The following is a 25238-nucleotide window of genomic DNA, read 5'->3' as shown; positions in this document are numbered from 1 at the left end:
GAACAAATGGATGAAATGGACCGCATGGATAGACTGTTGGATAACCAGGTGATATCTGTAGTCTGTCTGTGTAACTGCCAGCTAATATGCATGATAAAGGTCTCATGAATGGAACAATTCATGGGTGAGCAGTGGGACAATCAGTTTATATCTGCGATATGAGTGTGTAACATCCAGCTGATATGTAGCAATACCTGAAATGTAACACACAGACAAACGGCGGGGTAACCAAGATATGTGGCCTGTCTTTGTGGTAACCAGCTAGTACGTATGAATAAATGAAACAACACGTATGAATGGCTTGTTTTGATAACCAGGTGATATATGAAGTGTCTGTGTAACACACAGTGGGTTATAATGGAATCATGAATGGATTAACTGTTGGATTATCTGTTGATGTCTGTGGTCAATATTTACTAATACCCAGATAAGATTGATAATTAGGTGGTAACCTCACCTATGACCCTCTGGACACAAAACACAATATCTAGCACCAGCTGAATAGCTATATGTTCCATTAGGGCATTCTTCAGGTGCCTCCATTCCAACACTTGGACACCTGAAGCCTGCATCACATATTTTACAATCACTCAGGCCTTCTATATCTGAATAAGTTCCATTAGCACAGAGATGGTATGTTGATTGTCCTTTCGTTGGGCAGAAAGCTCCTTTTGGACAAAACTGACATTCAGTGCTCCCTGCTGCAGCATACGAGCCAGCTGAGCATTCTACAAGTCGTGTTTTGTTTGGGCAGCTGAAAGTGCAAGGTAGGAAATTATAAAACTGTGTGGATCCAAATGTTACTTTACGCAAATCTACTTGGACCACTTGAAATTTAAATAAATGTTCCATGAATAGAACAATTTCTGGATGAATGGTTGGATAATTAGGGTATATCTGGAACAGGAATGTGTAGCATACAGCCAATGTGCACTTATGAATAAAATGTACCACACATGGACTGTTGAATAGCCAGTTGATATCGACAGCATAAACGTGTAACATACTGCGAATATCTACATGAAGAAATGTTGAATAAATGTTGAAATGTTGAAGACTGTTGAATAACCAGGTAATGTCTGTAGTCTGTCTGTGTAACTGCCAGGTAATATGCATAAGTAAAGGTCTCATGAATGGAACAATTCATGCAGGCCTGCAAATAACAGTCGGTCATTGGACAATTGTCCCGTAAATTTGAGGTGTGACAGGTAAAAGCTTAGCCTGGGCGGACACTCTGACTGGGCATTTCTGCTACAATGAAAAAAGTTGTACCTGGAAATTTGTGGCCAAATATGGAACAAGTTATTTTATTAACTGCCACACAATACTACGCAGAAAAGCTTTGTTATCAGTTTCGTTTTTATTTCATTTCTGAGAAATAGTTTTATCATGCGCAATGCATCGTCTCAAATGTCACGTCGAATTGTAAAACACGCCTCATCAGTGCCACTATTCTGGCTATGTGTTAATTTATGCTTGCAGTGGCGTCGCAAGAGATTGTGAAGCCCCATTTAGTCTGAATTATGTTCTTCTGAAATACTACTGAAAAATGAGGTCTTATTTTGTTGTTTGTTATCTGCAAGTGTTGTGGAATTAATTTTTAGTCATATTTGGCCCAAGTAAAATATTATGCAAATTGAATACACGGCCCAAATTCTCAGGTTCTGTTTATCGACTCTAACTGAATGCATTTTCTATTAAAACTTTAAAACTGCTAAAACATAACCAAATGTTTTTTTAGTCAGTGTGATCAAAAATCGGCTTTATAGCTCTTCATAGTTTTTTTTTTTACTTCCCTGGTTCGAATACAGTTTCCGTACCAGACATGTTTTGTAAAAAGTATGAATGTACAAATTAGTCACGCTTTGTAGTCACAACCACTTCAGATTCCAATTTCATCTATTATTCAATTGACCCCAAAGAAAATTTCCAGGAGAAACAGCTTGCTTTCAGAAAAAGTCAAAGAATTCATTTCAGCCAATATCAAGTCTTTGAATGTTATTGTGTGTTTTTATACTGACAAGCTATCCACACGGGCGATCGTTTCATCGCTTTTCACGGGAAAATACGGAATACACGTGTGATCAATGAGTGAAGGTAAACTAGGGATACAAACGTTTGTAAATTTGTCAATTTTCAACAGGTAAAATAAAACCTGACTTAATGTAAAGGTTTCCTTTCTGGTGCTAGCATTGATTTTACAATCAGTTGACTTTACTTTTGGGCCATTCGAATTTGCAACCAACATTTTGGCAAAGGGAGTACAACGAAATACCAAAATGTCTCAAATGTATCTTATTTTTAATTTCTAATAACAAGAAAAAAATATTGTCCGACCAGACTGGCTTTTTGTCAGGTCAAAAGTTGTCCTTGGCCTGACAAATGACCTGCTTATAGCCAAAATTATTTGCAGGCTTGTTCATGGGTGAACGGTTGGACAATAACTTTATATCCATGGCATGAGTGTAATATCCAGCCGACAGCAATGAATGAGATGTAACACAAAGACAGACAGCTGGTTAATCCAGATTATATGTGTGGCCTGTCTTTGTGACAGTCAGCTAGAACATATAAGTAAATCAAACAAAATGTATTGATGGCTTGTTTTGATAACCAGGTGATATATGTAAAGTGCTTGTGAAACAGCCAGCTGGTTATATCAATTGATGAAATTGTGCCTGGATGAACTACTGGATAGTCAGTTGATATCTGTGCCCAATATGTACTGTGTGTTGAATACCCAAAACAGGTTGATAATCAGGCGGTAACCTCACCTATGACCTTCTGGACACAAAACACAATATCTAGCACCAGCTGAGTGGCTATATGTTCCATTAGGACATTCTTCAGGTGCCTCCATTCCAACACTTGGACACCTGAAGCCTGCTTCACATATTTTACAATCACTCAGGCCTTCTATATCTGAATAAGTCCCATTAGCACACAGATGGTATGTTGGAAGTCCTTTCATTGGGCAGAAAGCTCCTTTTGGACAAGGCTGACATTTGATACTCCCAGTGGCTGCATATGAGCCAGCTGAGCATTCTACGGGTTGAGTTTTGTTTGGACAACTGAAATCACAAGGCAGGAAATTATAATGCTGCATGGATCCAGTGTTACTACATACACATATACTTAAACACCTGAATCAAATTGATGACTGAATAAGTCATGAATACAACAATTCATGGATGAAAGCTTGGACACTAAGGGTATATCTGGAACAAGAGTGTGAAGTATACAGCCAATATCCACAAATAAATTAAATGGATGACACATGGACCGTTCAGTAACCAGGTGATATCTACAGTAAATTAAAGTAAAATACTGCAAATATCTATATGAATAAATGACTGAAATGGACCACATAGATAGACTGTTGAATAGCCAGGTGGTGTCTGTAGTCCATCTGTAACTGCCAGCTTATATCCATGAGTAAATGTCTGATGAATGGAACAATGCACGGGTGAATGGTTAGACAATCGGTTTATATCCGTGGCATGAGAGTGCAATGTACAACCAATGTATACCAATGAATGAAATGAACCACATAGACAGATGGCTGGATAACCAGGATGATATCTGTGGCCTGGTTTTGTGGCAGTCAGTCAGAATGTATCAGTAAATAAAACAACACGTATGGATGGCTTGGTTTGTTAACCAGATGATATCTGTAGCTGATTATATCAATAAATGGAGTCATGAATGGATGAATTGATGAATGATCAGTTGATATCTGTGGCCAATATGTGCTGATACCCAAAACCTCACCTATGACCTTCTGGACACAAAACACAATTTTGAGCCCCTGTTGATTCGCTATATGTTCCATTAGGGCATTCTTCAGGTGCCTCCATTCCAACACTTGGACACCTGAAGCCTGCATCACATGTTTTACAATCACTCAGGCCTTCTATATCTGAATAAGTTCCATTAGCACATAGATGGTATGTTGATTGTCCTTTTGTTGGGCAGAAAGCTCCTTTTGGACAAGGCTGACATTTGATGCTCCCAGTGGCTGCATAAGAGCCAGCTAAGCATTCTACAAGTTGTGTTTTGTTTGGACAACTGAAATCACAAGGCAGAAAATTATAAAACTGTGTGGATCCAATGTTACTATCAGTAAATGAATGAATGTCTCGTGGATATAACAATTTGTGGATGAATAGTTGGACAATCAGGATGTTTCTGGAACAGGAGTGTAAAGCATACAGCCAATATGCATGAATGAATGACATGGTCCAAACATGGACTGTTAAATAATCAGATAATATCTGCAGCATAATCATGTAACATACTGTGAATATCTACATGAATAAATGAACAAATGAAATGGGCCGCATGGATAGACTGTTCAATAACCAAATGATGTCTGTAGTCCATCTGTTTACCTGCCAGCTAATACTCATGAGAAAATGTATGATGAATAGAACAATGCATAGGTGAACAGTAGGACAATCTGTTTATATGTGCAGCATGAGAGTGCAATGTACAGCCAGTGTATCCCAATGAATGAAATGTACCACATACACAGACGGCTGGATAATTGGGATGATATCTGTGGCATGGCTTTGTGCCAGGCAGTCAGTATGACCAAATCTCACAACACGTATAGATGGCTTGGTTTGATAACCAGGTGACATTTGTAGCCTGTCTGTGAAACATCAGCCAATTATATCAATGAATGGAATCATGCATGGATGAATTGATGAATGATCAGTCGATATCTGTGGGCAATACATGTATGTACTAATACCCAAAACCTCACCTATGACCTTCTGGACACAAAACACAATATCGAGCACCAGTTGAGTCGCTATATGTCCCATTAGGGCATTCTTCAGGTGCCTCCATTCCAACACTTGGACACCTAAAGCCTGCATCACATGTTTTACAATTGCTCAGGCCTTCTATATCTGAATAAGTTCCATTGGCACAGAGATGGTATGTTGATAGTCCTTTTGTTGGACAGAATGCTCCTTTTGGACAAGGCTGACATTTGATACTCCCAGTGGTTGCATATGAGCCAGCTGAGCATTCTACAGGCTGTGTTTTGTTCATGCAGCTGAAATCACAAGGCAGGAAATTATAAATTTGTATGGATCGAATGTTACTATAAGTCACGTTCTAGGACCACTTGAAACTTATTCATGAATGAATGTCACATGAATAGGACAATTTGCAGATGAATGGTTGGACAATCAGGATGCATCTGGAACAAGAGTGTATAACATACAGCCAATATGCACCAATAAGGGAAACGGACTACATGTAACAAGGTGATATCCGCAGCATATTCATGTAGCATCCTGCCACAACCAATGAATGAATGAAAATTACCACATGGATGGACTGTTGGATAACCAGGTGATGTCTGTAGTCTGTCTGTGTAACAGCCAGTTAATACTCATGAATGTCTGATGAATGGAAGAAAGTATGGATGAACACTTTGTAACATGCAGCCAATACAAATGAATGATTCAATGAATGAATGAAAAGTAACACATGGAGGGACTGTTGGATAACCAGGTGATGTCTGCAGTCTGTCTGTGTAACTGCCAGCCAATATTCATAGGGAGATGAATGAAACGACTCATGAATGAGCAGTTGGAAAATCGTGAAGGTTATATCTGCAGCACAGGTGTGTAACATCCACTCAGTATATATGATTGAATGAAATGTACAACAAAAGATGGATGGCTGGATAATCAGGGTGATATCCGTGATCTGTCTTTGTGGCAGCCAGCCAATACGTATGAATAAATGAAACAACACATATGGATGGCTTGTCTGAAACCCAGGTGACATACGAATGAATAATGTAAATGAATGAAACCCTGCATGGATGATCAAGTGATATCTGTAGCCAATGTGTACTAATATCCGAAATGGGTTGGTAATTAAGTTGTAACCTCACCTATGACCTTCTGGACACAAAACACAATATCTAGCACCAGTTGAGTTGCTATATGTTCCATTAGGGCATTCTTCAGGTGCCTCCATTCCAACACTTTGACACCTGAAGCCTGCATCACATGTTTTACAATTGCTCAGGCCTTCTATATCTGAATAAGTTCCATTAGCACAGAGATGGTATGTTGATAGTCCTTTTGTTGGACAGAATGCTCCTTTTGGACAAGGCTGACATTCAGTGCTCCCTACCACAGCATATGAGCCAGCTGAGCATTCCACGGGATGTGTCTTGTTTAGACAGCTGAAATTGCCAGGCATGAATATTTAAAAAAGAAGCAAACAAAAGAGACACAAGACAATAGCAATCTCCATCTTTGAGCATTATGGTGCTTCATCAGTGCAGTTGCAGACTCGTCTACCATTTCAAAAGGTCAGACTAATGGCCTGCATGCTGTAGTGCTGTTACAGTTGTACAGTGTTTTTATTGTGTTAATGATTATTGTTTATACAGTGGTAACTTCTACAACAATTACCCTGAAGTACAAGTATAACCAATAGCAAGATGGTACATTGAATAAATTCAAATTTTGATATCAATTATATTACAATCATCTAACTCTTTCACTTGTTTGAATTGTTTAAATATACATATTTGGAACAAGCATTAACATAACCCCTTATTTTATATTAACCAGCCATTCCTCAAATTACGTGGTACACTGAATCAAGGTACATTAAATTGTGGGAAATTGTTGATTTATAGTCCAAGGGAAAAACCCTCACCTATGACCTTCTGGACACAAAACACAATATCTAGCACCAATTGTGTTGCTATATGTTCCATTAGGGCATTCTTCAGGTGCCTCCATTCCAACACTTGGACACCTGAAGCCTGCATCACACAGTTTACAATCTTTCAGGCTCTCCTCATCTGAATAAGTTCCATTGGTACAGAGATGGTATGTTGGTAGTCCTTTCGTTGGGCAGAAAGCTCCTTTTGGACAAGGCTGACATTCAGTGCTCCCTGCTGCAGCATATGAGCCAGCTAAGCATTCCACAGGATGTGTCTTGTTTAGACAGCTGAAATTGCCAGGCACGAGTTAAAGACAAAAACATACAATCTGTACGGCTGTTTGGACATAAAAGGTGCCTGATAGTGCAGTGGCACATACAATAGTGCAAAATGTACAGAATCACCAGGAAGATGCATGACATGATGGCTGAAGTGTGATTACAGTGGTGCTTGATCAGTGCAGTTGCAGATTTATTAGTGTTAATGTAGGATCCTCAAAACTGACTTCTGATGGTGTGAAGATTGTAGTGCAGTCAAAGAGTGAACAATTTTTCCACATTCTGTGCCAGTGTGTTCATTCTGTTACTGTTAATTGTTAGCCAATACTACACTTCTAGAAACATTACACTGTACATGTAGTGTCAATATGCCAATTTCAAAATATTAAAATTCTAACTTGGCTCTGAGGCCCAAGGAAATAAAACAAAAGAAATTGCATCAAGGATGAGGGATGAATAATTACATTCTTTTAGTTTATTCCTCTAAGCCTCAGAGCCAAGTTAGAATTTTAATACATCAAAATTAGCGTATGAGTGAGTCATATTAAGTGTTACAAGTAAATTTAACTATTGATAACATAATTAGTTTGTCTAACTGTTAAACTAGCTGGTGTGTTGAATGGAAATATATATATAAGGAACATAACTATTTTAAATTACTTTTGTAATATCAAACAACAGCTGATTTTGGGTCAGCCAGTCATATGGTGCACTGAATGAACAGGAACTGGACATTTTTATAAACTGGGCATAGAACCCTCACCTATGACCTTCTGGACACAAGACACAATATCTAGAACCAATTGTGCTGCTATATGTCCCATTAGGGCATTCTTCAGGGGCCTCCATTCCAACACTTGGACACCTGAAGCCTGCATCACACAGTTTACAATCATGCAGCCTTTCCTCATCTGAATAAGTTCCATTAGCACAGAGATGGTACATTGGAAGTCCTTTGATTGGGCAGAAAGCTCCTTTTGGACAAGGCTGACATTCAGTGCTCCCTGCTGTGGCATATGAGCCAGCTAAGCATTCCACAGGGTGTGTCAGATTGTTTAGACAGCTAAAATTGTCAGGCAGGAATTAAAGACAAAAAAAATACAAATTATCTGAACATCTCTGTTTGGACATACAAGGTGACTGATAGTGCAGTGGCACATACAATAGTGTGCAGTGTATAGAATCAGTGAGACAATGGATGACATGAAGGCTGTCGTGCAGTTGCAGGTGTAATGTAGTTAGTGATCAGTACAGTTGCCAATTCATCACTGATACTGCAGGATTTGCTAGTCAACTGCTCAACATTGAAAGAGCCAGACTGATGGCATGAAGGTTGAAGTGCAGTGAAAGGTGATCAAACGTACATTCTACATTCTGTCCCAGTGTATTGAATGTGTTATTGCTTTCTATGTGGTGCTTGATCAGTGCAGTTGCAGAGTCATCTAACAGTGTTAATGGAAGATCCTCAACTGACCAACATTGAAAGTGCCAGACGGATGGTGTGAAGGTTGAAGTGCAGTGAAAGGTGATCAAACGTACGTTCTACATTCTGTCCCAGTGTGTTGATTGAGTTATTGCTTTCTATGTGGTGCTTGATCAGTGCAGTTGCAGATTCATCTAATAGTGTTAATGGATGATCCTCAACTGACCAAGAATGAATGTGCCAGATGGATGGAGTGAAGGTTGAAGTGCAGTGAAAGGTGATCAAATGTATGTTCTATATTCAGTGCAAAGCATTCACTGAGTTATTGCTTTCTATGTGGTGCTTGATCAGTGCAGTTGCAGAGCCATCTAATAGTGTTAATGGACGATCCTCGACTGACCAACAATGAAAGTGCCAGACGGATGCAGTGAAAGGTGATCAAACATATGTTCTATATTCTGTGCGAACGTATTCACTGAGTTACTGCTTTCTTTGTGGTGCTTGATCAGTGCAGTCGCAGATTCATCTAATAGTGCTAATGGATGATACTCAACTGACCAACATTGAAAGAGCCAGACGGATGGCATGAAGGATGGAGTGCGGTGAAAGGTCAACAATTGTACATTCTACATTCTGTCTGAGTGTATTCATTGAGTAATAATATTACTTTCCATGTGGTGCTTGTTCAGTGCAGTTGCAATTCATCTAACAGTGTTAATGGACTATCCTCAACTGACCAACATTGAAAGAGCCAGACGGATGGAGTGAAAGTTGTAAAGCAGTGACAGGTTTACAAACAATCTTCACTCTGTGCCAGTGCATTAATTCAGTTACTGTTTATTATTAATACAGCGCCACTTCATGATTTCCAAAAGTACACTGTTCATGTAGTAGCAATTATATGAATGCACAATAATATATGCATAATATAATTATAAAAATTACAATATGTATACAGGTAAAGTATGTATGTAGATGTATAAGAAATGTTAGTAGCTATCCTTTTAAGCATTAGTACAACATCTGATTTTGTATCAGCCAGCCATTACAGGTATGTTGAGTGAAGAGGAACTGGAAATGTTGATAAACCTCACCTATGACCTTCTGGACACAGAACACAATATCGAGCGCCAGTTGTGTTGCTATATCTGCCATTAGGGCATTCTTCTGGTGCTTCCATCCCAACGCTTGGACACCTGAAGCCTGCATCACACAGTTTACAATCATTCAGGCCTTCTATATCTGAATAAGTTCCATTAGCACAGAGATGGTACATAGTTAGTCCTTTCGTTGGGCAGAAAGTTCCTTTTGGACATGGCTGACATTCAAGGCTTCCTTCTGCAGCAAATGAACCATCCAAGCATTCCACAGGTGTTGTTTTATTTGGACAACTGAAATTGCCAGGTAGGATGATCAGAACAAACACAATTCAATTTCAATCTCCCTGTCTTCGACATACTTGGTGCTTGATCAGTGCAGGTATGGTGCAGATTTGTTTAATAGTGCTTAGTGCAGGTCCACAAAGCCAGTGTTTCACAGTGAAGGCCACACATTGAGCGCAGTTACAAACTCTCTGTCTTGTGTTAGATTGTTGCTATTAGTGCAGTTTAACTTACAAATGTTTATTTAGGTGCATTCTGTCAGTAATTACATGTATTTGAGATTGTGCATCTTTAAAATTATCATAAGATGTTACATGTATAATTATATCACAACACAAGTTTACCTGTTTGTTATACATGCTGCTTAAAATGCTACATACAAGGTGTTTATAAAGTGCGTTTATTGGTGTAGTTTAACTTACAAATTAAATGCATTACGTAGATTTTGTCAGTAATTATTTGAGATTGTACATCTTTAAAACTATCTTAAGATGTAGCACATATATATCACCACACAAGGTTACATGTACCTATTATACATGCTGCCTAAAGTGAAAGTACAAGGTGTTTACAAAGTGCGAGGTGGATCTTTTGCTAGAGACCATGATTTTAACAGCTCTGAAAAAGAACCAACATGACATCCCTCCAGAACTCTTACCTGTACCCTGCTGGGCAAATGGTACACTGTGAAGATCCAAGGTAGCTAAATGTCCCATTTTCACAGGACACTGGAGAAGTAGCAGGATTAGGACACTTAAATCCTGCAGGACACTGAAGACATTCATCATGTCCCTCTGAATCTGTGTATGTTCCATTACGACAAGGGATGTGAGTAGAAAGCTCAGCTGAGGGGCAGTGTGATCCAGCTGGACACAGACGGCAATCCAGACTTCCTCCTGGTCCATATGTTTTACTTAGACATGGCAGAGGGTCTGAATCTTTGTAAGGACACCTATGATAGAGAAAGCGCATTCAAAGGAGAGTTTTGCTTCCTCCTCATCTCAGTTGTTTCCACCTGTAAGCAGTAACCCTATTCACAGAGAAGCTGGTTGCATGTGAACAGATAATGAACAGTTTTCCTCAGTCACAGAACAGCTTTGATTCTCTGTTTAAAAAAAAACCTTCTGTCTTTCCTTACAAGAACTAAATAATTGTTTTCCTTCCTATTTGAAGGTCACATGCATGTACAAGTATATGTTCTACACCAGAAAAAAGAATTTGAGTAATTTTGGTGAGGAAATTAATTTAAAATTAATATGAAATTAATATGAAATTTATTAAAAACTGACACACATTCATTTGGCATAGAGCACTCTTGGGAAAAACCTTTTTTCATAAATTCCTATTTTGACAAGATTAAACCTCTAGTACTCGAAGAAAATTCCCAGACCCTACCAACTAGAGGCAGCCCTAGCCTGACTAGCTGCTATGGAAAGAATTACCTGAGCAGGACATAATCAGTACCTGAATCCTGGAGGGCACACTGTGCAATTGGCAACGTTCCCTTTACTGTATGTTCCATTTTCACAAAGGACAGGAGATTCTGCTGGGTTTTGACAAAAGTAACCAGCTGGACATTCCAAACACTGAGATAGTGATGTCACATTGGCATATGAGCCCGGAGAACAAGGCACATGTTTTTCGGAGCTGTTGGATGGACAGTGTGAGCCAATAGGACATTCTTGACATTCTATGCTTCCTGATGGTGCAAAGGATCCTTGTAAGCATGCAACTGGATCAGCTGATTTGTCTGTGCATCTAAGGAAGAAACACATTTTATCATGATTAATTCAAGACTAGTCCTTGCCTAAGTGTCATATACATGTATACAATATTCCACCCTGTATACAAAAGATTGTGGTTTTGGCCCTAAAAGAACTCAACTTGTCCTTAAAATTTCACAAGCTCACGAAAACAGACATCTGTCTTTCACAGTTTCTCCACAGGACACCTACATGTAGTGAACAATTTTTTTTTCTATCAGCATGCTGGACACATGAGCCTGGCTAGTAAATGGCCAAGCACACCACATATTTCCAGTAGCTTAGCGATTAGAGCATCTCAGCAATATGCTAAACAGCTGTAGTCGGGACTTCCATACTTGTGATGAAAGAAATTGGATCCTTCCTGTACAAAATCTCAATGTAAACTTGAAGTATTATAGTCTCTTTTACCCAGAACAAATATATTCAAATGAAATCTTAAAAGTTGTTGTCACTGACTTAAAAAATCTTAAAATAGTCGTTTCGGCTAAAATACTATAACCTTCTTATGTGATGAAATGAATGTTAACGGCGTCTAAATGTAAATGAGATGTTTATAAGAATGTGAGGAACTTGCTAGGGATTAATTTAGCATTTTGTAAATGTCTGGAATATGCGCGTGGTCATTAATTGAGTTCGGTTCGCAAATGGAATGCCACGCTTCCAAGAGCAATCTACGCGACCACAAGGGACAGCGGTCTATGACCTTGACATTATTAAAATCAAATTCGTGGTTGTTTTTCATACAGTGTTGCGCCAAAAGAGAGTTCTTGTCACATGTGAGGATGGCTCTTTTGTGTTCTTTTGTTCTGGATCTCAGTGCTCTGGATATTTGACCAATGTAAAGTTTTTCACAGTTTTTTACAATTGATTTTATACACGACACCAGTTGACAGGTCTTGATCGAATTTGTCCTTCGGTTTCTTCAGGATCGAGCCAACCGTCTTGACAAGTTTATGAGCAACATTTACGTCAAATTGTCCCAAAGTTCTTGCAATTTTTTCAGAGATTCCTTGAAAATATGGCAAAGTAACAAAGCCTCTGTGGCTTTGTGGCTGATTATTTTAGGGCTGGTTTAATGCTTTAGGTGGTTTGGTTCTTTGACAGCTTTTTAAGAATTGGTCCGTGTAACCATTGGTTTTGAGCGCGTCCACCATCTGTTGTACTTTGGACTTTTTGTCTTCGTCAGTCGACGGAATATTCTTTGCTCTGTCAAGAAGGGTTCTGGCCACTGAGCGTTTGTGTTGCAAAAGGTGGTGAGAGTTGAAATGGAGATACTTGTCGGTATGGGTTGCTTTTCTGTAAACACTGGTTTAATTGATCCATCAGTATTTCTAGTTGTCTTCGTGTCGAGGAATGTGATGGATCTATCACTCTCTTCTTCGACTGTGAATTTGATGTGCTGGTTGATCGAGTTAAGATGGGAGTGAAATTCAGTGAGATGCTCACAGGCAAGGCAAACATGGCTATCGTCGACATATCTGTACCACCACTTAGGGGGGTGTGGTGCAGTACTTAATGCTCTCTCTTCGACGTGTTCCATCACCAAATTTGCCAAGATGGCGCTTACAGGTGAACCCTGTTTGTAGAAAACGCCACCAAAGACAAAGTAGTTGTTGTCAAGCACAAATTCAAGCAACTTCATGATGTTGTCCAAGGACATATTGGTTCTTTCGGGGATGGTCGAATCAGACTCAAGTCTGGCCTTAGTCACCTCGAGTGCCAGTGCCGTGGGGATAGATGTGAAAAGTGATACAACATCAAAAGACACCATGATCTCATGCGGTTCGATTGTGCAATTAGATATTTTTCTCACGAAGTCGTTGCTGTTGGTAATAGTGAATTGGTTGCGTTGTAACGGAGACAAAATAGAAGCTAGGTATTTGGAAGCCTGATAGGTGGGGCAGTTGATGGAACTGGTGATGGGTCTCAGTGGGACCTCGGGTTTATGTATCTTTGGTAATCCATAGAAAGTAGCTGGTGTGGGATCAGTGCTTCGGAGTTTGTAGTACAATTTGTCGTCGAGTTGTTGCGCACCGGGATCATGGATTGATTTTTGATCTTTGATTTGTTTGAGCAGAGCGTTCAGAGATTTCTCTGTGCTCAACGCGGGATTTTTGCGCTGGTCTGAAATCTTTGTGTAAGTGTTTTCATCTTGTAGCAGGCCATATATCTTTTGTTGATAGTCACTGCTATCCATCACCACTACTGCGCGGCCTTTATCTGCGGGAAGGATGGTGACTGATGGATCTTTCAATAATGCTTTCAATGTTTCAAGGTGGTCTTTCTTTATGTTAGATTGATGTGAAGGTTTGCTTCCCTTTAAGACTGAAACTGTCTTTGCACGGATAAGATTAGCTGATGCAGGTGGTAGATGTTTTATCCCAGATTCAACAGATGATAGGATCTCTGTGATGAGCAACTTCGTTGGTGTAATCGCGATGTTGAAACCATAGCTCAGTGCTGTTTTGTCTTAATCGTTCAGGGGCTTGTTAGATATATTCACCACCCATCTCTCTGTTGGGTCATTCCCACGGTTAACTGAGGGGTAATCTGAGCAATTATCGGGGAGGTTGTAGAGAAGTCTCTGAAGTTTGTCTTGATGGATCGAAACCATGTGTTCAGATTCAACGGTTGCTTTGTGTTCGACGGTACTTGTCAGTGTGGCCATGCTGTGTTCATCCAGGGATTGCTTGAGATCAGAGCAAAGTCTCTCTACTTAACGGCAACGTTTGTGGATTTGGATGTGGCAATTATTGATGCGGAGTCTCAGGTACGCGAGACCTGCTTTCTTAACAATGTTGTACCCTTCTTTACATTTGATAGGAGGGTTGAAATGAAGAGTTTTTGGAAGAACTCTGTTATCCTTGAGTCTGTGGTTGAAGTTCAGGTGGTTTTTGAATCTTGTGATCACTAGCATTTCCCTTTCAAAGTTTCTGGCTGTTCTTAAAGTCTCCAAGCCATTCTTGTCACAAATGAGTTTAAAAATACTGTAGTTGTAGTCAGGCATAGTAATAAAATCTTAAAAGTTGTTGTCACTGACTTAAAAATCTTAAAATAGACATTTTGGCTAAAATACTATAACCTTCTTCAGTGATGAAATGAATGTTAATGGTGTCAGAGGTTTTGTTACTTTGCCATATTTTCAAGGAATCTCTGAAAAAATTGCAAGAACTTTGGGACAATTCGACGTAAATGTTGCTCATAAACCCATCAAGACGGTTGGCTCGATCCTGAAGAAACCGAAGGACAAATTCGATCAAGACCTGTCAACTGGTGTCGTGTATAAAATCAATTGTAAAAACTGTGAAAAACTTTACATCGGTCAAACATCCAGAGCACTGAGATCCAGAACAAAAGAACACAAAAGAGCCATCCTCACATGTGACAAGAACTCTCTTTTGGCGCAACACTGTATGAAAAACAACCTCGAATTTGATTTTAATAATGTCAAGGTCATAGACCGCTGTCCCTTGTGGTCGCGTAGATTGCTCTTGGAAGCGTGGCATTCCATTCGCGAACCAAACTCAATTAATGACCACACGCATATTCCAGACATTTACAAAATGCTAAATTAATCCCTAGCGAGTTCCTCACATTCTTATAAACATCTCATTTACATTTAGATGCCGTTAACATTAATTTCATCACATAAGAAGGTTACAGTATTTCAGTCGAAATGTCTATTTTAAGATTTTTAAGTCAGTGACAACAACTTTTAAGATTTTATTACTATGCCTGACTACAACTACAGTATTTTTATATTCAAATGAGTTTTTGTGTAGCTAGCGTTCTCTCAGTCTCACTGTACCAAGGTCCTAGCTGTCCATTATGCTGATGTGGTCATCAAGGAAAAACATCAACTTGATGAACAGTTGAACCCCCAGTAAGCGACCACTTAGGCTTGACATATTGGGTGGTCGCCTACGGGAGGTGATCACTTAAGAGAGCTTAGACCATATTGGGTCTAAATTTTGGCTCATTAGCATATGGTAATTGCAGACTTGACTTAACCCATGTTTAAACTGTTTTACTCATATGAAAAGTCAATTTCAAGAAAAAATCCGGTACTTCCCATTGAGAAATTTCTGTCTCTTGTACTACCCAAGAATGCGATAAAGTTACAACACATTATCATTCAATTTACACTCTATTATTTGTCAAGTGGTTGCTTATAGGAGGTTAAAAACAAAAGAAAATTGGTTGCCGAGGAGAGGAGGTCGCTCACAAGAGGCAATCGCAAACAGAGGTTCGACTGTTTTACTAAGCAACACTCTTCTCACACCTTGCCCATAATCTCAAAATGTGACCTAACTTAACAGCAAAAATCACTCTACAGTACCAGTCAAAGGGATTGCAGCACCTACAAGTGCGTAAAATGTGTATAGTCTACGTGTAGTATTCGTGGACACTGCATGTAAGGTGCGTGTGAAGTGCGTGTAATTACACGCGTGTAAAATTTACTCATCTGGTAGTTACACGCATTTGTGTGCAATTTAACCTGTATGCGTTTAATTTAATTGGAAGAAGAAACCTTTGTTATGCATACACGCATTTGTGTGTATTTTGCAAAACAAAAAGCCACTACTAACTTGTATTCCCGATACACATGACTCTCAATGTTCACAACAAAATGTAAATTTAAAAGCGAACAAGCATTGCTAACTATTAAAGTGGACTAGCTTGAGCACCTATCAAACAAATACTATTTCTTAATCTGTAGCAGCGTGCACTTCTGCTTAACATTAAAGATCTCTGAGCTTTCATTTATGTTAGAACACGTACAATGTACATCGCAAAGTAATGTCTACCCACGCACGAAATGTCATTTCAACTCCTGTTATTGCAGTAACAATGAAATAGGGATTCAAACAGAAACTCACAGACTCTCTCTTAATCTTAAACGGCGAAAAATCGAAGCTTTTTCTGAACAAAAGTTAAGCATTTGTTAATTTTCAATTCATCAGATTCGTGTGCAACCTTCTGGCTACAACCCGCAATGTTTACAACCGGTTCGTTCAATTATTCAGCAAATTCGACAAATTTTGCTAGAACTACTTTTAAAAACACTTATTTTAATAGAATTGTGGAGATGTGGAATTCGATACCCTTAGATATTACGTTATCTCCTAGTTGTGCAGTTTTTAAGTCGAGAATGAAGAAGTTTTTAAGTGAGGAATGAATATTTGATTTAATTTTTTTTTCTTGATTGTCATTACACAATTATTTATCTAGATTAGCTACATGGTGATCTGTCTCGCATGGAGTGTTCCACTCTTTTACAGATTATCTTTATGGCTTTGCCTGTTTGTGTACGCCTTTAGACTTAGATTTAATTGCCATTAAAATTGTAATAAAAGTAAATTACAATACATTTGACTGCCGATAAGCTAGATTCGAGAAAAACATTCAGATTTTCATCCGTGGGTTAAGTCCGGTTGACAGATCATTGCATGGCTGTATATGTATACGCGTGTGGAATAAAATGAAGTAGTAACAACAAACAACTTTCACACTGCACAAGATTTTCGCCTGTGTAGATTTTGGTCACATGCTAGGCAATGCTATTCATGAAACAGATCGAATTTCATTTTTATCAGATCAAAACAATATGTTATCAGATAGAGAACATTTGCTTCTGAGTATTATTAATGACGAATCTTCAAATGCTTCAGTTTAAACTTAAAGAAGGATAACTGATGTTTACAAATCAACTGAAAAATCCCAACCGAAATATTGTATTTGCTGTTATTTCGTGTCTGTCGAGCCTCAGTTTGTCAGTCGCTGATGCCCTTGTTGTTTCTCAGGAAAAGAAAAAAACACGTCATGAAAACCTTGTGAACACCAGTAAACTCCAAATACTTCGGAGTACAAAATATTTTTAATGAATCTTCAGATTGATTTAAAGTACACTGATTGCTGTAATTTTGAAATTAAAATTGACATTATATGTTTATGTTCTGTTATCTTAGTGAATCCTAGCACACCTGCCAGTCGCTGGCTCCTCTTGTTGAAACTACAACAGAAAAAATACTTTTACTGTAAAGCGGTAAGCCAGTTTAGGGAAACTGGTTGATTCTATCGGAAACGTTTGATGACCAGAAGCAAGATGGTGAAAGACGAAACTGCATCGTAGTGCAGTGCAGTACAGTAAATGTTACACAGTAAATATTTTGTTCTCGTTACACGCACTTTTATTATTTCATTCTCATAACACGCACTTAATGAGTTCCAGTTGAACGACTGCAATTAATTTTACACGTAGTATCACGTCTCCTGTGCGTAATTACATGCATTTTCGTGTATTTGCGTGTAAGGTGCGTGTAAGGTGTGTGGACACTGTGTGTAATGTGCGTGTAGTACGCACGCTTCACACGCGTGTAATGCTGCAGTCCCTTTGACCGGTACTGTAGAATTTAACTTGGATAGACTTGTTATTCCAGATACCAGCCTTGTAATGTTTAACTGTACCAACTGTTAGCTTAGATTGTTTTCAAACCAAAAACAATTCCAGACAAGTAAAATGACTTCTCACCTGTGTCCACTTGGACATTCTATACAGTGGGTGGCTCCAGCCTTACTGTACGTCCCATTCTCACACTGTACTGGTCCCACAGCAGGATTGGGACACTTTGAACCAGCAGGGCACTCAGTACAGCTAGTGGCATTCTCCACAACTGAGAAAGAACCGTTTGCACAAGGAAGGTGGAAAGAAAGCTTTTCAGATGGACATTGTGAGCCAATTGGACATGAATAGCAGTAGGTGCTCTTGGCTGGAGCAAAACTGCCATTTCTGCATGGACTAGGGTCCTCTGAGTTCACAGGACAGCTAAAAAATAATTACAAGAAAAAAAAAGGAACAATGAGTCATGGCATTTTTACTCAGCCCCTTTAAAATAATAGCGGAGCTCAGGAAGCCCGAAGGTCTGCCAAGCGGAGCACCATAACTATAATAAGAACTGAACCACATGCATGCATACATGTAGCAATAGAAAACCAAGCAACTTTTTTTTCATGGTCAGCATGGCTAGCAGCATGGATAGCGGGCATGTGCACCCACAATGACAAAAACGATGATGTCCCACAACATGGCTCCCATACTCCAACTAATAGGACGATCAAGGCATGCAGTCTTGGTATACAGTATGTATCTTGAATATTGGACATTCATCTTATGGTCAAGTAACACCTGGCAAAACAAGGTATCTGCTGACCAGTATCACATGACCATATCACAGGCTCAGGTTTAGAGCTCATTGGAGACAACTATTTTTTTTAAAGTTAACCTCTGCCCAGGTACTGGTTTTCAATTGGACTGAAGGCTCAAGCCAGGTTAACTTATTGAAATCAGGGGCTCCACTTTTAGGCTTGGCTAAATGTATATATTACGATTAATAAAACTTTTCCATTTGCTGTAGCAATATACCAGTACTCACCTATGACCTTCAGGACACACCAAACAATCTGCCTGCCCACCCATACTATAGGTCCCACTGGGGCAGTCCTCTGGTGATTGGGCTGGATTTGGACACTTCTGACCAGCTGGACAGCTCTGACAGCTTGTTTGATTCACACTGTCTGTATAAGTGCCATTGACACAAGGAATGTATTCTACAAGCCCTGCAGATGGGCAGTGAGATCCTTTTGGACACGACAGACACTGCAGGCTTCCTGATGGTGCATAAGTTCCACTTGAACACTGTGATGGATCTGCACTTGGATCAGCACAGCTGAAACATATTAAATTAACCAAGTGAGTTGACAAAAATTATTCTTAACATTTTAGACTTGCAATAAATGGCTAAGTCTTATTTAATACAATCAAAGCATAAATTGTCCCTACTGAATCCCAAAATTTCTTTTTGTTACTGACCATAATGAACATAAATTTTCATGGCAGGCACATCAAGACAATGAAGTATCTGTTGTGTGAGATGCAGTCAGACATTTTATTATATGGCTAGCTCTGCAAGTGGCTACCCAAGTGGGCAAGAAAATAGTACTAGATTATAACTAACCTGTGGCCACCTGGACACTCGGTACAGACAGTTGACCCATTCTTACTGTATGTCCCATTCTCACAGGGCTGCTCTCCTTGAGATGCAAAAGGACAGAAGTTTCCTGCTGTGCAGAGCTGGCATTCTGTTTGTCCCACAGTGTTAGTGTAAGTACCATTAAAACATGGTAAAGGACTTGCTAATGGTACATTTGGGCAATAAAATCCTTTGTCACACTCTAAACAATTAGTTTTTCCAGCAGCTGCATATTCCCCAGCATTACATCTCACTGGCTCGATAGTTTTGTTCAAGCATCTAATGGTAAAGGAACAAGGTTTGCATTTGTCAAAAACAGGTTTTATATTTAGGTTGTCTTAGTTTATAATTGTACTTTCAAGTCTTCTTAAAAATACATTTTTCACTACAGGAGGCAGTCTGATCATGGTAAGACAACTGGAGGATAGTACATCCCCTTGTGTCCTGTTCTTTGACAAGGTAGAGTACCCCACCATGCTTCCCCTATCTTGGACACTGCATGCTTATATTCCATTTAAGAAAGAGAAAACATGTAGCGCGTTTCTATTGAGTGTAAATTTACTAGCGTTCTATCAAGAACGTCGTTCTTTGATTGGCTACACTACTCACTGTCTATTCTGTTGTAGATAGTGAGTAGCCTTGCAGTGTGCGGTTGTTAGAAAATGAGAGCTGCTTCTTTGCATTTTCGAAGTGCCTGTGAAGAAGATTTGTCAACTGTCACTCACTAGAAATCTTGAGCTCATAATCTAATTGTTTTAATTAATAGAAACACGAGTGGAAGATTGGGAGAATGAGAAATGCTGTGGGAACACAAGACGACAGGCGAGTGTTTCTGCGACAAAAAAGGAAACAACTTCTTTTCTTTGATCATCAAAATGTAAATTCTCTTTGCCCATGCCATCATTACGTCAACAGCTTGTGCTTGTTCTGTGTTTCTATGGCGTTTTAGTATAAATATACTAGCGTTCTATCACGAACGTCGTTCTCTGATTAGCTACACTATTCACTATCTATTTTGTGATAGATAGTGAGTCGCATAGCAGCGTGCACTTGTTAACAAAATGACAGCCGCCTCTTGGCGTTTTTGAGATGTCTGTGAAGAGTATTTAGATAAAGTTTTGAACGACTAGTAGATCTATACTAAAACAATTAGATTATTCGCTCTCGATTTCTATACATGATAGTTGACTTGGGCTGCACCCTCATCAACTATCACGCAATAGAAATCTCGAGCACATAATCTAACTGCTTAATAGAAACAGTTTTTAACCAGTTTTTTTTTCTTAGACAAAAACTCCGTAAATGAAAGAGCACCCTTCCCAAGGGTTTACGCATCACTGGTTGCCTCCCTAGGGGGCAACGAACAATAATGTCCCAGCTTATGAAAATTCTGCGAATCACGCAAAATCATCATTCTCTGAAGAAGACCGCAGAAGGCGGTCAAAAATTTAGAGACAATTTTACTTTTTGATCTAAAGATTTTAAGGAAAACAACCAATTTTTTAAGTTTAAAAGACATGTTTCGACAGAACTTCTGTCATCTTCAGTTGAATGAATGATTACAAAGCAAGTTGAATAATAAGTAGGCAAAAATGCTAATTAAGACAAATAGTAACAACAGAACGTGAAAAGGTGTAAATTAAAAGGATAATTTTAGATTTACATGGTGTAATTGCTGATTGAGGCAAGGTAGCTCTTTTTGAATATGGATAGCCTCCTTTATCTTGAGTTGAAAGCTGGTAGTGGCGTGATCTAAAATATGAAAGCAGTCTATTGAACATAATGAGCGACAAAGTTCAGAATTCTGAAGATGTTTGAAGATGTGAGAGGCCCTATCAACGGCTAAGTGCTCACGTACGCGTGTGGAAAAATGTCGGGAGGTTTCTCCGACATAACAGGCATTACAGCCTGCACATGTAAACTTATAAACCACACGTGAATGAAGCCCACCGGGGATAGGGTCTTTCACACCAAAAAGGTTACCTATCTTAAAGCTTTCAACTCAAGATAAAGGAGGCTATCCATATTCAAAAAGAGCTACCTTGCCTCAATCAGCAATTACACCGTGTAAAACTAAAATTATCCTTTTAATTTACACCTTTTCACATTCTGTTGTTACTATTTGTCTTAATTAGCATTTTTGCCTACTTATTATTCAACTTGCTTTGTAATCATTCATTCAACTGAAGATGACAGAAGTTCTGTCGAAACATGTCTTTTAAACTTAAAAAATTGGTTGTTTTCCTTAAAATCTTTACATGTCTGCTGCTATCTAGACCTTTTTTAGATCTGTTTTAAACGTTTTTTAAAGAACTATGAGCACAGATCACTCCAACAGTTTTATTTAACCAATCAGCAAACATATTTTCTTTGGCTATTTCCTAAAAAAACAATAAGCACAGGTCACATTGATACCCCAAGCCCTTAAACATACACAGAAATACCTCTCACACTGGGAAATTTCTGGAGTCAGCAAAAATTGCCTTTAAGTATTACTGAACATTAGTCACACTTACTGATGTCCCGGTGGACAGACAGTACACTCTGCTGCTCCTTCGAGACTGTAGCTTCCATTAGCACATGTTTGACATGATGTTCCATTATATGAAAATGTTCCTGCCCCACAAGGGGAACATTGTGTTTGCAAACCATCTGGTTCATAACCTCCAGGACAGTACTAATAAAAAAATTAATTTCAAAGGATTCAACATGCTGAATACGTTATTATTGTTCAAGAATTTTTAAAGAATCATTTCAAGTTAGTTTTGGCCTGGATGTATTGTGAGCATTTGAAAACAATAGAAATGCTGCTATTTGCATGTAAACCAAAACAATAACAGACTCACAATAGGCAGAGTGGTCAGTACTGGGCCTTTAAAATAATATTACTAACAGTGATCCCATATTAACCAGAACCCACACTAAACAGACACCCTCTATTAAGTGGACACCAGCTTGAGTCCCTAAATTTTCTTCCCACATTTACTGTAAAATAAACCTGCGTTCAGCAGACACAGGTCTCTGTTGAGCAGGCGCGGACGCCAATATTAAGCCATTTTGTTGTACAAAACCTGCAAAATGCAGACACTTCAAGGGCTTTTTGCTTCTAAAAGCTCAGCTCAGACTCGTTTAACATTGTTCAGCCATGTCCTTTTAAAGCTAAGTAGATTATTTCAGATTGATGCATTTACTGACTGAACATTGTTCTATATGCATGCAGACTTTGATCTTACACTGTGTTACACTGAGTTGCAAAAGGTTAATAATTAACTATTACTGCACAATATATTACAACCTGTTTAGAGCAGACACCCTGCATTAAGTGGACACTAGTGAGTGTCCCAAGGATGTCCGCTTAATACAGGTTTCACTGTATATCAATAACAATAAAAACCATGAGTGTAATAAGGGGTGGCATTACTTTTTGATGTTGCTGATAGTGTGCAGTTATTGGTGACCAGCAATTGTATAGTGATGGACAGAAATCACTAAAACCAAAACGAAGAAATGTACCTGAGGTTGCTGTGAAGGATCTAAGCACACCTTGCCACTGGGACATGAATGGCAAATTCCTTCTCCATAATTCGAATAGGTTCCAGCTGCACACAGGGTGACATTCCCAGATAAAGAGGTGCAGTCATAACCAGCAGGACAGGGAGAGCACGATATTGACCCTGCTGAGCTGTTTGATCCTGACTCGCAAACCTGTTAAACAACCACACAACAAATTCAACGCTAACCAAATTCAAAGCCAACCAAAATGGTACCATTTGGTATATTTACCATATATATCCACATTTAACCATATCAGACCTGTCAGTGACACAATATCACAAGATAACAGGATCATAGACAATGTGTCTGATTGGCTTATTGCAAATTTAATTACCTCACCCTGACTGAGAAGGGTATTCGTTCTGCCTGTACAGATAACTGATTGCAAAAATTTCAAAAGTCATAATCTGAGTATTAAAGTGGCTTCTGAAATAGTGCATCTATCAGTGATGCTAACAAATTTAAATCACAGAGCATCAAGTTACTTTAACATCTAGCTGGCAGTATGAGGCAGGAGTTACAGTCAAAACTCCATTAACGGCCACCTGTCTATAAGGGCCACTGTTTTGTCCTCACGGACAGTTTAGATTCACTCTTATTTTAACCTCTCTACAATGGCCACCTCTCTACAATGACAACGGCCACTAAAGTGCATCCCTACTGCCAAAATAACCTCATCACAACAGCCAGTTAACTAACGACTCACTAACAATATATACCACAACCCATTCTTTACAGTAAATTAGGTCACAAATCTTATCTGTACCACACGTTGTTGGTCTCTGTTTCTGTTTGATTTTAGTTATATCAATATATTCTGATTGTGTTACGTATTTATATGCTTTGTAAGCAGTTTTTTAAAAATAGAAAAGTTGCACCTCAAAAACAATCAAGTGTTGTTTTACAACCTTACCACCCCATAACGGCCACCTCTCTACAACGGCAGCTTTCCTCTGTAACCAAGGTGGCCGTTGTGGAGAGGTTTGACTGTAAACTGATAATTCTACCTCTGAAGCTTTGATGAAATCGAATCTGTGTGAACAACTAAACCATCTTACCGAGCAGGCTGACGAATTCACCGAACCCGTGTTCGAGTTCTCGGTTCCTGCTGGACAGGGCTCTGGAGCTGTGTCGTTTCCCAGGCAGCTATATAACAGTCATAATATCGATCTAGGTTAGTGAAATCTCCAGTGCAATTGAGATAAAAACAATATATTATACACCGACATAAGATCAAAGTATAAACAAGATAGCGTTTTTACAACGGAGGTTCCTGTTTTTTAATCGAATATAATCAACAATTAAGCTTGAGTTCGTACTTCCAGATGAGAATACCTTCAACTCTATTAGTCTATTATTAGGTTGTTGTGAATTAGAGTATAATCTATATGAATATTCGTAGCAAGGATTGTTACTTACAAGTGCCCGGCAGGACATTCAACGCATCCAACATCAGAAAGCCAATATTGCCCCGCAGTGCAATTGCTTTGACTACAAGGACATTCGGTCTCGCAATCACAAGGCGCTTGAGCGCTAACTAAATCTAGGAAAGAATGCAAAAATATTAAAACCAAAAGTTTAATAAGAATGTCTATTAAGAAAGAGCATAAAAGATGGCATGACGTTTTAATCTCACCTGTGTAGCTCAGAAGAATTAAGCTTAACCCAAACATTACAACGAAGCTGGCCCGCAGTTTCCCGCTCCAAGATGCACTGCAGTTTAAAATGTATAAAATCCCCATATTTAAGGCTTCCTCTGTTTAATTCTTGAGTGAGGTAGAAGTGTCGAAGAAAAGTAATAACGTAGTCGATCAAGGCATTTGCTATGTGCAGAAATTCCAGCTGCACTTAGTAGAACGTGAGTGAATTGTCATGTTGTACGAAGAACTCCTCCAAACAACTCAGCTGGCATTCAAAACACACGAGTGCAAGTCACACATTTCCACACAATCCACGGTATCAAATCTATCTGTAAATAATGAAGTGACCTCCTTGAAATATGTGATAAAATATTCCTCAATTAGAAGAATAAGTTCCACGGTGTTTTGTAATGAAAATTTGTCCTTTGCGCGAGATCACGTTGATTACTTCGTCGTGA

At 38.9% G+C, this 25238-nt stretch overlaps 1 protein-coding gene across 3 annotated transcripts in view; it reads right to left on the bottom strand.

Moving 5' to 3' along the window:
- The window catches only part of LOC110042037 (uncharacterized), a 100959-nt gene extending 75721 nt beyond the window's left edge, over positions 1-25238 (bottom strand). Inside the window, exons 1-18 of one of the 3 annotated variants that reach the window (XM_089293676.1) lie at positions 24777-25238; positions 24560-24683; positions 24199-24286; positions 23099-23290; positions 22102-22262; positions 19571-19864; positions 18989-19282; positions 18088-18381; positions 11254-11547; positions 10448-10741; positions 9502-9798; positions 7748-8047; positions 6697-6993; positions 5918-6214; positions 4769-5065; positions 3772-4068; positions 2775-3071; positions 458-754 (exon numbers count right to left, since the gene is read on the bottom strand). In XM_089293676.1, the coding sequence (XP_089149802.1) occupies positions 458-754; positions 2775-3071; positions 3772-4068; positions 4769-5065; positions 5918-6214; positions 6697-6993; positions 7748-8047; positions 9502-9798; positions 10448-10741; positions 11254-11547; positions 18088-18381; positions 18989-19282; positions 19571-19864; positions 22102-22262; positions 23099-23290; positions 24199-24286; positions 24560-24683; positions 24777-24882 (4520 nt within the window). In that variant the 5' untranslated portion in view covers positions 24883-25238. The remainder of the gene's footprint in view (positions 1-457; positions 755-2774; positions 3072-3771; positions 4069-4768; positions 5066-5917; positions 6215-6696; positions 6994-7747; positions 8048-9501; positions 9799-10447; positions 10742-11253; positions 11548-18087; positions 18382-18988; positions 19283-19570; positions 19865-22101; positions 22263-23098; positions 23291-24198; positions 24287-24559; positions 24684-24776) is intronic. The other 2 variants (XM_089293677.1, XM_089293678.1) reach the window with 2 other exon arrangements.

Source organism: Orbicella faveolata, unplaced genomic scaffold, assembly GCF_042242905.1.
Source record: "Orbicella faveolata isolate gen_17 unplaced genomic scaffold, um_ofav_v1 contig_25, whole genome shotgun sequence".
NCBI classification, from domain to species: Eukaryota; Metazoa; Cnidaria; class Anthozoa; order Scleractinia; family Merulinidae; genus Orbicella; species Orbicella faveolata.
The sequence above is the reverse complement of the archived record's forward strand: the minus strand, read 5'-3'. Positions and strand labels throughout refer to the sequence as shown.